The 12,866-nt window shown below is 47.9% G+C and overlaps 1 protein-coding gene across 1 annotated transcript in view; it reads right to left on the bottom strand.

The window, feature by feature from the left end:
* Window positions 1-12,866, bottom strand: part of ARHGEF4 (Rho guanine nucleotide exchange factor 4) — a 317,320-nt gene that overhangs the window by 54,317 nt on the left and 250,137 nt on the right. Inside the window, exon 6 of the mRNA XM_006125203.5 lies at window positions 7,818-7,957. Coding sequence (XP_006125265.3) covers window positions 7,818-7,957 — 140 coding nt within the window. The remainder of the gene's footprint in view (window positions 1-7,817; window positions 7,958-12,866) is intronic.

Genomic DNA, 12,866 nt, shown 5'->3' with positions numbered 1-12,866 from the left:
CAAACCTGCCCTGCCTCTCTCCTTTGGTGCTGGTCCCTCCCCTGCAGGTGTCTGCCCTTCTGCTTCACCCCCAGAATTCCCTGGCACCTGCACCTTCCCTTACACCTGCACCCTCCTGGTGCCTCCCCCTTTCCTCACTGCCCCTGCCCCCTTTGCCCTCTTTTTCCCTGATGCCCACCCCCTCACCACTCTCTGCCCCCATTTCCCTCATGCCCCTCTGTGCCCTCACACATGACTTGCTCCATCCTGACCTTCCTCATGCCTACCCCTTCTTTCAAGCCTTCTCCCAGCACCTACCCCTCCTCCCTCTAGCTCCCAATGCCCTTACCCTCTCCCCTCCCAGCATCACCCTGTCCCCCTCCCACTGACACCTCCCCTCCTGCCCTTTTCCTCATTGTCTGCACTTGGCCCCCTTGTATTTGTCTCTCCTCTACCCTGTCCCTTTGGTGCCTTCCCCTTTCTTCCCCCTCTTCCCTCCCCCTCCACACAAGCCCCTTCCTCTCCCAGCCCTCCCCTACCTTCTGCCTTCCACTTTGTGGGGCTGGAGTCTGCACTCTGCCCCAGAAGTCTCCGAACTCCGAACCCACAACTCAGCCATGCGGCGCCAGCAGTTTTAAAATCCTGGGTCAGGTGGTGACGTCACATCACACCCAGGCGTCTCCCCACCCACCTGTTTGAGCACGCAGCGCATGGCAGCAGCAGCCAGCAAGGGGGAGCTGATTGAAGGTTGCGCACTGCAGGGTCGGGACAGGGCCGGAGCCGGTGCCAGGGCCGGGGCCGGGGAAGAGACACTCTGGGGCTGGGGTCGGGGGAGAGACGCTCTGTGGCTGGGGTCCGCTCCAAGCAGGATCGGGGGAAAAACCCAGCTCCAAATATTGGTGGAGCAGGGCCCCCGGCTCTAAATATTGCTGGAGCATGGGCATCATGAGCCCATATAACTCGCCGCCCATGTCCCTATGTGCAGAAACATCCAAACTTCTTGTGCCCCTGCAGTGGGGCAGAGTGACTGCCCACTGACCCAGAGTGGGAGGAGCCCCTAGCGGAGCTCCGGTGGGCAGCACCCAGCCCCAGCACCCTACCTGACCGGAAGCCAGGGGGCTCAACTCAGACTATAAAAGGCCAGCCTGAAAGACCAGTACAGCCCTAGCCACCAGAGCAACCAGAGGCCTCACCTGCACTCCCAAGCCGGGAGCTGGACCTGCGGGAAGCTGATGACTGGCTCAGGCCACTGGGGCCCCAGTTGCATTGCGACTTGAAGGAGCTCTTTACCTGGCCAGAGGTGCCAAACCTGGAGAGCACAGCAGACTGGCGCAGAAGCCGGGTATGTGCCGAGGGGCAGATGGAAGCAGCCCAGGGAGACACGCTGGTAGTTTGCCTGAGCAAGGGTCAGTGTGTTGTGGTGAGGATCCCCGCTGACCCAGCAGCAGACAGCTCTGCTGCTGTTAGGGCCCTAGGCTGGGACACAGTGGAGTGGATGGGCCTGCATCCCCCTTCCCCGCCGTCCCACTCCTGGGTGACAGTATCCCCCCTCAGCTGTTCCTGAACAGCAGCCTGTATCTCCTGGACCCCCGCATGAGCAAGGGACCCAGCCGTGGGTGCTGCATTTGGGACCACTACTGTGAACTGTTCGGCTGTTTGTTTCCTCGGCCTAGTGACTGCTACTGAGAGCTGTTTATTTGCTGCCCCACCCTGAACCAAGGCCAGGCCGAGAACTGTCGGTTACTGACTGCGGTCTGTGTCTGGGAACTAACATAAGGCTAAAGGCAAGCATAGCTAAGAACTAAGTGAGTGGGTAGCGGGGCGGAGCAGCTGCCCACTGACCCAGAGCAGCACCCGACTGGGCCACAGCTCCCCATAGCCATCGCATGAACTTATTGAACTGGGCAACCCATTCTACTCTACTAACTTAGTAATGGCATAATATGGGTGCAGCTATATCAACAATAAATGGGGAGCCAGCTTTGCCTACTGCCCAACTGGGACACTATCCCAGTACTGCTCACCTAACTATGGTTATATTTTGTTCCGAGTTAGACAAGGCCAAACTCTTTGTGCTTTCTTAGGTGTTATGCTGGTGCAGAGCAGTGTGAACACATATTGGTTCCAAACCACAACTTGCTACGGCACAGCTGAAGGGGTAAGGTTGGGCAGCCACTGCACACGTGGGAGTCTTTGCTACAGAATGCACCAACCCAAATCAGCATTCCCAGCCCATGTTGGGGAATAAACTAGAGGTGTATATGGAAAATGAAAATGAAATTTTAAAATGGAAGTCGATTAAAGTCTTAACTTTGAAGGAGCTACCATCCTTCTAGAGCACTAATAAGAATTTTGAGCAATCAACAAACCAGTTTTCCAATTCTGTTACTGTGGCAATGGTGAGATAAAATGTTGTGGAGAGTTCCATATTACTGAGTAGTAAGTTTTACAAGCCTATAGAAATATTGAATATAATACAGACAGACTGCAAGATGTTTTGGCATAAAAAGCCTTTGGAATTAAAAATCTGTTTGGATTTGGTCCCCAAAGGGAAAAAAAGGATTCTGTGCTCCGGTTCTCATCCCTATCCCCTTCACCGCAAGCCGGAAATGCAGAAGGTGTGACCAGTATCCCTAGTACTCACATTGTCATTGACAAGCATAACAAGGCTGTCATAACCTTTACAAGTTAATAGCTCATGTGAGATGGACATAAACATTCCAAAAGACATTGTTCTCTCGGGTGTTTATTCGGGTGTGACTTTTTATGCTTGTTTTCCAAACACAGACAGAGATCTGCGGGTTTTGTTTCAGACCCCATTAGATTACCCTGACCACATGCTCCGAGTGTTCTTATTCTCTTGCTGCTCAGGTGATTCAAGTCTGCTTCTCCCATTAGACTGTCTGGGGAAGGAGGTGGAGAAAAAACAGCCCCTTTTGTGTTACATTAGAATCAGCAGGCCAGCACGGAGTTTATCACCATAAAACACTAATTCTTTATCTAGCTACTTAGATGGCCCCCCTCACTGCCGAAATATCTCAGCAGCTTCTATGAGTTAATAACTAGACAGAGAGAAGTGTCGTTTTCCCTGCCACCAAGGTTAGCCAAAAATGAATCAGAGAAACCGAGGAGGCTATTGAGGAAAAGCCTGAGTGCTGCTCGATTCCAAACTTCCTATGTCATTAAAATGAAAGCACTGATTGGGTGGAATTAAGGACGGTTTGTGGTATATGTATAAAGAAATCTTATATACATGCATACACACACAGGGCAAAATCTTTGGTATGACTGGAGGGGTACAAAGAAACCCTAAGCCTGCCCTAAAGAGGCTGATGTCGCTAATTGTCAACTCGCACAAAGCCAGCATAGTCTGCTTTACATCGTCCACTCGTCTCTTGTTGTAGAGATGTGATGGGCACAGCCAAGGATCAGGCCCATTCTATAGACACTATGAAGGATTTACAGATCCTGCAACTTTAAAAAATTAAATGCAAAAGTCCCTCTGATGCAATACTGAAAGTTTACACATTGCAGAATCCCTCCCTCACACACAAATCTGAAAATGCAAAGAGTGTTTACAACACGATGCTGCAAACGTGCATGCATGTGCTTCGCTTTAAGCCTACGTGTGGTCCCAGTGATTTCAGTGGAACTGCTCACATGCGTAAAGTGAATCATATGCCCACATCTGTACTGGAACTTGGATTACAGGGATCTTCAGGGAAGAGAGTGTCTATTTCTTGCCCTTTACAGCACTGAGCACTATTGTTGGCTAACAAATAAATAATTGGGGCTTCCAAACCATAGTTGTCCTTGTTCAAATCATGGCCACAGTAACATGTAGGATCTGCAAAAAGGGATGTGAGCCAGCAGAAGAGGGGAGGGAGGGCATTTGTTATCCGGCTACATTTGCTGCAGAGTCTGCCTATCAGTTGGGAGACCAATATACTCACACGAAGACGTAAAAGAGGCAATAAATCATCTCTCCTAGACTATATGTACAACTACAGTGTATCACTTCCAAAAGATTAATCTATCTAATTATGGAAGTTGTGGCTGGAAGTTTGGTCAGGCAATTTCTTTCCCAAATTATTTTGTACCCTTGAGATTGATTATATCCTTCTGAGCCAGAACATTACACGGAGACTTATTTTTCCCCAGATTGTTTGCTTATGAAGTGAATGTCAAGTGTATATTAAACAAAATATCTTTAGGATTCTAGATGTATGATTCTTAAATGCTATCGACATCTAAATGCTCTCTGTACATCTAACAATGTTAAATTCTCATTTGAGCTCATTTGGTGGATGTTAATATTTGTTAAAAGCTTATTTCTTGAATTATTTGGTGGCAACGAAGATGAAGAGAAGCGAGCGAGAACAGTGAGGTGCCAAATGAGGAAAGGAAGTGGTATGGACTGATTATGAATATCGATAATGCATTTAGTAATGGTGTTATACTGCTGAAACCCATGGAATACATTTCATTCTTTTTTCTGCTTATTTAAAGATGGCTAAGAATGAGAATATCTGCAAGGAAACTGGCCTGGTTTTCTTCCCCTAGCCTAGACCAATGAAAACTAGTGGGGAGGGAGAATAAAGCAGGGAAAACTTGGAAAAGTTTATTAAATTATATATTTTAGTTTTTAACTTGCAAATCTCCCAAGGCTATTACAGAAAACCTGTAAGATCTGCCTGGCAATTTTTTTAATAGAGGCCATAGGCTTTGATGCACCACTAAAATGCATCAAGGTAGCTGGGAATCATGATGGTTGATGCTAGAAATGTCCATTCTAAATTTTCAGGTATGTGTCCATTTAAAATCCCAGCATTAGAAATTAGTATTCCGTCATACTATGCAATTCCAGATGGCGCACACAGGAAGGCACTTTGCCAGCGCTAACTGATGCTAAATGATGGAATCATTAATCATCACATCCAGTGGACAAGGTAAATAATGTGCTATCTGTTCTTGGGCCAACAAAGAAGTTGTAATATACAAGCTTACAGGGTACAGGATAATAAACAAATAATCAATGCTTACTGGTTGACCTGGTAAGTCTATGAATCTGAAATGCGAATATATCCAGGTATGGTTCATGAACTTTGCAAATTACAACTGCTTTGGACAAATCAAAGCACACGAAGTTACATGATGGACAAGCAATTAACAGAGACAATGAACTCTTAATAAAAAAAAAGCTCTTGTCCTCAGTAGTAAAGAATGAGGAAAAGTAAGTACAGAGAATATCGGACATAGAAACAGAACCATTTCCAAGTGACCTAAAATATGTTTCAGAATTTATCACAAGGTGTAAAGATATTTGGGATCCCTATGTTTTTATATTTTATCCTTTTCCTTTAAAAACCCTTCCCTCATCAAGAACGTACATACAAAAAACTATGCTAAAAGAATGTTGTTTAGGTTGCACACACAAGCACTTGAAAAAATTAGGAAATGCAGTAAACTCCTTCCATAGGTCTAAATGTATCCAGTACACATTGTAGAATGCATTTCCTGTGCTGCTAAAGATTTCGCAGGCTACTGGCCAAATACAGCTGAGGTGCCAGTTAAGTGTGGGAGAACCTGTACCGTATCACTTCCAATTACGTTACACAGTGAAGTGGATGTCACAGCACAGGAAACTGAGCAAGAGAATGGTCTTGTGGCAAGTCTTGTGTTATCCTCTCAGTTTTCTCATCTGCACTGCAGCATCAGATGCCTCGGTGCGTCTCTAGAGTCTTTGTGTTTATTTGCTGGTGTAAGAGGAAAATGAATTTGTCGTTCAACGCTGCGGTGGTGGCACAAAGAGACTGTACAGTGGGTGGAAACAGCCCCTGATAAACCACTTCCATTGGGAACCTCCTCAGTGACACAGAGCTACCCCAAAGATGGGCCTGCTCTCGGCACCCCTTGTAGCAGCTGGGCTCCAATTATTCTTTGCTTCCTGCCATGCGCAGGGGGTTGTGGGAAGCAGAGTGGTGCTAAGGCCTCCACTTTCCCAGTCACGTGGGGACCCTAGTGAAGGAGCATGTGCTACGCTGTTTTTAAAGGTGTTGTAGCTGTTCTTTCTGGGTGTGTCCCTCAACAGCAGCTCGAGGCAGTATGGCTGCGTCTGACACAGGCACTAGGTGTAGCCACCACCACGGCAGCTGCGGCTGACCCCAGTAAAAGCATAACGCAGGTTTAACCGCATGGGTCTGGGACTCTCTGGTCTGGCACATCCATGGTCTGACAGGATCCCGGATGTTGGTGGACCAGACAGTCTCTCGACCAGACAGCCACTGGGGCTGGTTGGGAGTCAAATGGTGGAGGGGTCGGCAGCCCAAATCCCAGCCTGCAGTCAGGGAGCCGGCAGCTCAGAACCTGGCCTGGGCAGGCAGAGGAGCTGGTCCTATGGCTGGAGAACCAGCAGCCCGGAGCCCAGTTGGGGGGCCGGCAGAAAAAGCAGTCCCAAGACTGAGGAGTCGGCGGCACAGAGCCTGGCTGGAGACCCAGCAGAAGACCCTGTCCCGTGGCCAGGGAGTCAGTGGCCATGGAGCCTGGCCAGGAGGGCAGGGGACAGAAGAGCCACTCCTATGGCTGGGGACCAGCAGTCTGGAGTTCAGCCTGGGGACTGTTGGTCTGCAGGGAGAGCCTGGAGCCCAGTGGCTAGAATGACCTGGGTCTGGCAAACTCCCTTGTTCGGCCCAGTCAGGTACCAGACCAGAAGGTCCAATCTGCACATCGTTTACTGGTGTCCTTCCGTCACGTGCAGGGTGCAGAGCATTGAACACACTCAGTACAGCAAAACGCATTGTCGTTCATAGGGGGCATGTCCTCAGCTCTTCCAATGCAATGTTTATTAATTCACCCCAAGGAAAGAGCATTCTGCGTATTGTGTAAGTCTCCAGAGCAGCACAATTTTAATGCACTAGACAAGGGCATTGTACTTTAGCAGACAGACAGGTCCTGTGTCCTGACCAATACTCATCATACAACTTAGGCTAAGAAACAATCTAATTTGAGACAAGCAATTAAATCAGTGTCAACACAACAAGAAACCTTTGCTCAAACCACTAATGTGCTGCTTGCTTGGACACAAGCTTGCGCTGAAGGTGAAAAGTTTGAACATGTTTTCAGAACCATCCTCCCAAGGGCTTCAGAATCATCAGTCTTGCCTCACTAAGTATAAAGGCTAACCAGGCTCCAGATCACACCAGGCCTGAAAGTAGTCTGGCCTGTGCTGCTCACTCATACCTGTATGTTTCCTTTCGGCCTAAAAACCCACGAGAAGAGAGGAACAACTCACTGAAGTTACATGCAGCATAGGGAGCTGCGGTTCCATTTTGTATCACAGCAGAAAACCCAAACGGGGGTTTGGGATGATGTGCAATTAAATGGCGGCCACAGCAAGAGAATACTGAATATCCTATTGCAATGTTAAATAAAACCCAGAAGCAGCCTCCCATCCGCTTCTTCACAGACCTACAGTTAGAATCATAGAACATTAGAATGGGAAGGGTCCTCGAAAGGTCATCGAGTCCAGTCCCCTGCCTTCATGGCAGGACCAAGCACTGTCTAGATCATCCTTGGCAGATGTCTATCTAACCTGCTCTTAAATATCTCCAGTTATGGAGATTCCAAAACCTCACTAGGCAATTTATTCCAGTGTTTAACCACCCTGACAGCCAGGAAGTTGCTCCCAAGTCCCAACCCAAACCTCCCCTGCTGCAATCCAAGCCCACTGCCTCCCATCCCATCATCACAGGTCAAAGAGAACAACCTCTCTCCCTCCTTCCTGAAACACCTCCCAGATACCCAAAAACTGCCATCCTGTCCCCTTGAGGTTGCAATACCTCATTGATGGCAAGCTGTTCTCCTCCTCCTCCAGGGTGTCCGTAGCGGTGATTGGAACTCCGGAAGTCCTCATACAGATCCTCTTCACTGCCCACGTCATCTGTGAGAGCTGTCTTATCCAGGACCCCATCAGCGATCACTGCAACAAGAAATGAACTGCTTAACAGCATTGGTAGGCAGAGACGTGAATGAAAAGCAGAGCAAAACGATCAGTCATTTGGATTTTAAAACTAAAATATTTTAAAATCTGTTCAAGGCATTTTTCTTCAGCATGACTGAGAGGGGCCATATGATGTCCCTAGAAATCAAGGTTGTCAGTGTACACGGAGAACAGGGACTGCAAAGGCACTAATAATGCAACCCGTTACATGCAGCCCCACAAAAACGGCTAAAATCCAAACGTAAAGGGACTCCCTGGGCTGTAAGAGGAGGTTCACTACGCGGGCCCATTTCAAATTGTATCTCGCTCTGGCTCTGATCCTGCAAAGATTATGAACATGTGTCAGTACGACCATTGAGATCTGGGGGGCTACTCCCATGCATTAAATTGAGCACATGCACCAGTGTAGGCAGGATCAAGGTCGAAATGAAGAGCAAAATGAAAAATGAGTGAATAACTCTCCCACCAGTCTCTTCCTAGTTCATCAAGAAGTGCACAGAGTTCGGGAATGTCTACACTACGCAGCCTTTAGCCACGTGGCTGTGAGGACACCGCTCTGTTGCCAGAAGTCACGCCTGCTGACAGAGCACTGTTTACACTCCTGCTGGCCATTGGCAAAGATTAGTCCTTGGGGGTCGAGGCCTTAAGCACCTAAGAGGCAAAAAAGTTTTGTTGCTCAATTGCCAGCATAGACAAACCCTTAGAAAACAAAATAGGGAAGTCAAGGGAATGTCACCTGAGTTTGGATTCAGGCAGACATCCTCTGTGGTTGGAGCAGTTTCATCTTTGCTAATGCTCAACTGGTAACACAGACTCCCAGGGCTGGAAGAGACCTCAGGAGGTCACCGGGTCCATCCCCCTGCCCAAAGCAGGACCAATCCCAACTTACACACATTTGAACGTATTGCCATATTTTCTCTTTAATTTTGATACATGAAGGTTCTTCAAAATGCACAGCCCCTATCTGCATCCCAGACATGGCATACTCATGCCCACCATGCATCTGAGTCTGGAATAGTTTATAAGCAGTTTCTACGGGCCCACAAATGCACCAGAGATCTCCGCATTATCTAACGCAACGATGGTGTGAGCCAGCGGCTCTCCAGTTTCCCATTCTGATGGGAGTTCAGATAATCCACTGCAGAGGCACCGGAGGGCAGGTAGCAGGATACAGATGCAACCCGTATATCTGAACGAACTTGCAGTTACAAGTTAAAAACGGATCATCTTATTTAAAGAACAGAATCCTCTTGTGGGGCTCTCTCAATGTTAGCTATAATTTTCTGAAACTCGCTTCTCACCAGGTACATTTTGAGATGCATGTGATGTCATTTCTTGCTTTTATAAGATACTGTGCACATGTTTTCTGATTCATAACCTCAGACTGTGTCATCTTCCTGCTTTTCTGAGATGGTACCAGTGCTGAAACTTAACAAAATGTGGAGTGACATTTGTATTCTGGTTAGCAGCTGCTGCTAGGCTGTGTCTACACTGGCACCCTTTTCCATAAAAGGGATGCTAATGAGACACTTCGGAATTGCAAATGCCGCAGGGAATTTAAATATCCCCCGTGGCATTTGCATGAACACGGCTGCCGCTTTTTTCCGGCTCGGGGTTTTGCCGGAGAAAAGCGAGAGTCTAGACGGGATCTTGCAGAAAATAAGCCCTTTTCCGGAAGATCCCTTATTCCTACTTGAAAGTAGGAATAAGGGATCTTGCAGAAAAGGGTTTATTTTCCGCAAGATCCCGTCTAGGCTGGCGCTTTTCTCCGGCAAAACCCTGAGCCGGAAAAAAGCAGCAGGCCTAGAGTAAAGCACCCACCGTTTGCACATACTCCAAGGAGACCTTCTCCACCATTGGTCACCAACCAGTAGATCAGGATCTACCGTAAATCTTGGAGCCTCTAACAGGGGATCCTGACTGGTTTGGTGGGGAAACTCTCAAGTGCTGGCACTTCAGTTGCCCCTCCACCCGCTATCATGCTGCTCCTGCCCCCTGCCTTGGAGCTGCCCCCTGGGAGCCTCCTGCTTGCTGTGCAGGGTGTGGGAGGGAGAAGAGGAGCTGATGTCAGGGTGTCCCTCCTCCCCCCACTCCTGTACTCCGCAAAGAGAGAAGGGAATGGAAGGAGCTTGGCAATGCAAATCACTCACACACAGTGCGTGTGTGTGTCTGTCATTCTCTCACACACACACACACACTGTCCTTCACTCTCATCTCCCAGCCCTGCACATGTGTGGGGGGTTGTTGTTACTACTTGTACTGCTGGCAAAGTGGGTCAGTTTTGGTTTGTGACTGGTCTGTGCGTTTCATAACTTTTATTTCTCTCTTACACTTAAATGTAATTCTTTGAGGAGTGAGTTCTAAAATGCCTGACCTGTTGTGGCTGGAGTCATTATCCCTACGGTAATTGCTGCTCCTGGAGGTGGCTGGCATGTCCCTGCAGCCCCTGAGAAAGTCAGAGCAGGGGGGTCTCCAGCCGCTGTCCTTGCCTGCGGACACCGCGCCTGCAGCTCCCATTGATCAGTAATGGGAACCGTGGCCAGTAGAAGCTGTGGGCTCAGAGCCTGTAGATGAGGGGCAGCACATGGTGCCATGGAGCCACTGCTGTACATGCCAGCTGCTTCCAGGAGTGGGCAGGGCCAGGGCAGGAGTAAGCTGCCTTATCCCCATTGCTCCACCACCCAGGAGCCGTCTCAGTTAAGTGGAGCCCAGCCAGAGCCTGCAACCCTGTCCTAGCCTTGAACCCTCCTGCCCAGACGTGAGTTCCCCTGCATCCAAACTCCTTCCCAGAGCTTGCACCCTGAACCCCCTCCTGGGCCCCAATGCCCCACCCTGGGGTAAGCCCAGAGCCCCTCCCATACTCCAAACTCCTTGGCTCAAGACCAGAGCCTGCACCCCAACCCCCTACCCCAGCTTGGTGAAAGCGAATGAGGTTCAGGGAGGAAGGGGTATGGAGTGAGCAGGGTGAGGCCTTGGAGAAGGAGCAGGAAGGAAGTGGGGCAAGAGTATTTGGGTTTGAGGTAGATCTCATAATGCACTTACATTGAAAAAGTGATCTTGTGGTTATAAAGATTGGAGACCACTGTTCTACACTATAAAATACAAAGACCACAACACAATGCCTACAAAGATAGTTCAGATGGACTATACCTGATGGAAGATTTCGGTTCAATAGATTCACCAGGGTCGCAGTATGAAAGTGAAAAGAAATTAGGATGTCAAGAGATAACACCATTTGGGCTCTCAGTAATCTCACTGAACAGGCTACAAATGATGTCACACTCAAAATCCTGGCAGAGCAGATGAAATACAAAGGAAATAATTCTAGGGCCCTATAAATAAAAGTGGGGAAAGTCTTGTCGGCAGACAGGATACTGGGCTAGATGGACCTTTGGTCTGACCCAGTACGGCCGTTCTTATGTTCATATAAGATCATCTAGTCTGGGGGGTTCTCATCCTTTGCCATTCTGGGACCCTTCTTGGAACAGCACCTCCCCATTTAGCTAGGTAGGCATGTCTCCTCAGCTCAAAACCCTAAACTCCCAAGGACTAATCCAGAGTCATTCCCTACAGGGTATTCTCCTGTAATGTGTTTCCTCTCCAAAGACAAGCAACATCCAGCAATGATACTGCCAGTATCAACAGGGAACGTGTAAGAAGCCTTCAGCTTGACAAAAAAAAAAAAAAACCAATAGTATCTAAAGCATAAGGTGTAATGATGGGTGGGCTAGGAGCAGGTCCAAAGATGTTACCTGCTATATCATTGCAAACACCCTCCAATTCAAATCAAAGTAACAGATGCCAAGTGATACATGTTGAAAGGTCTCACATATGGGATTTAACCACACAACTAAGAGCCCAAAGGTTCTGAATTTGCCTTTGAAGCCAATGATGAGGTTTCCATTGATTTCAGTGGTGCAATATTAGGTCCTTAACAGCTCTATGGGCTAGATCCAATGTTCCCTCTAAGCTTTTCCATCCATGTGCAGAATAAATGTTGTCACATGCACCAAGGCATGTGTAGATGTGCACCACTAGTAAAAAACACATGCTTCTGGCTCTGGGCACTGTAGGTGCTTTGATAATCAGCCAAGCGGCATTTTAATCTCTCCTGGGCACCCGCATAAGCACTCAGCTCACAGGGAACACTGGTAGATGCCCAGCTGATGTGTACTTGTGTAACTCCACTGAATTCAACTGCACCAGATCAGTCCTTGTAATTCCTAGGTAATGCTTTGGAAATGTGGTAGTAAATTTCCGGCACAGCAGAGATTACAGCAACAACTGCAATGGCAGGTCCACCAATGCTTCCATTGGTTTGTCAGGGTTTCTTCACGCAATCATTTCCAATCAAATTGAATTGAAACTCACTATGTTAGTAGTCAGCAAAATGCATTCACGTTACATCCTGAATTATGCATCAGACCTGAATGAAATATTTCAAATTTTTGCTCTTTGACTGACAACTTACTGACTTCAACAGACATCTGCAAGGTGACAGAGATCTGTTGAGTCTCACTTTGATTTGCACACAAAGCTTCAGTTAATTTCAGTGGAAACGGGGTGGCCAAGGAGTACCTGCCCTTATGATTAAAGTGATGTTTGCTATATGGAATGGTTTAACTCCCCAAGCTTTCAGGGTTCTAAAGGGTGCTTGACAAGAGCTGAGTGCGCATCAAAATATTTCACATATAAGCTACCAGCACCCCACTCAGTGTATGCTCCAAGTATGTGTTTCACAGAGAGCTGTTCTCACATGTAGAATACTACATGTAGAACTCAAAAGTACTGCAGCTGCCAGTCACAATTGTAAGCAGTGCAGTTATAAAGGATTCTATTCTGATACAATGGATTATTTAAATCAGTTCATCTCCCACCACGGGTACCT

Source organism: Pelodiscus sinensis, chromosome 10, assembly GCF_052426305.1.
Source record: "Pelodiscus sinensis isolate ZL-2025 chromosome 10, ASM5242630v1, whole genome shotgun sequence".
NCBI lineage: Eukaryota > Metazoa > Chordata > Testudines > Trionychidae > Pelodiscus > Pelodiscus sinensis.
Note: the sequence above shows the minus strand (reverse complement) of the source record. Positions and strands in the feature narration are given on the sequence as shown.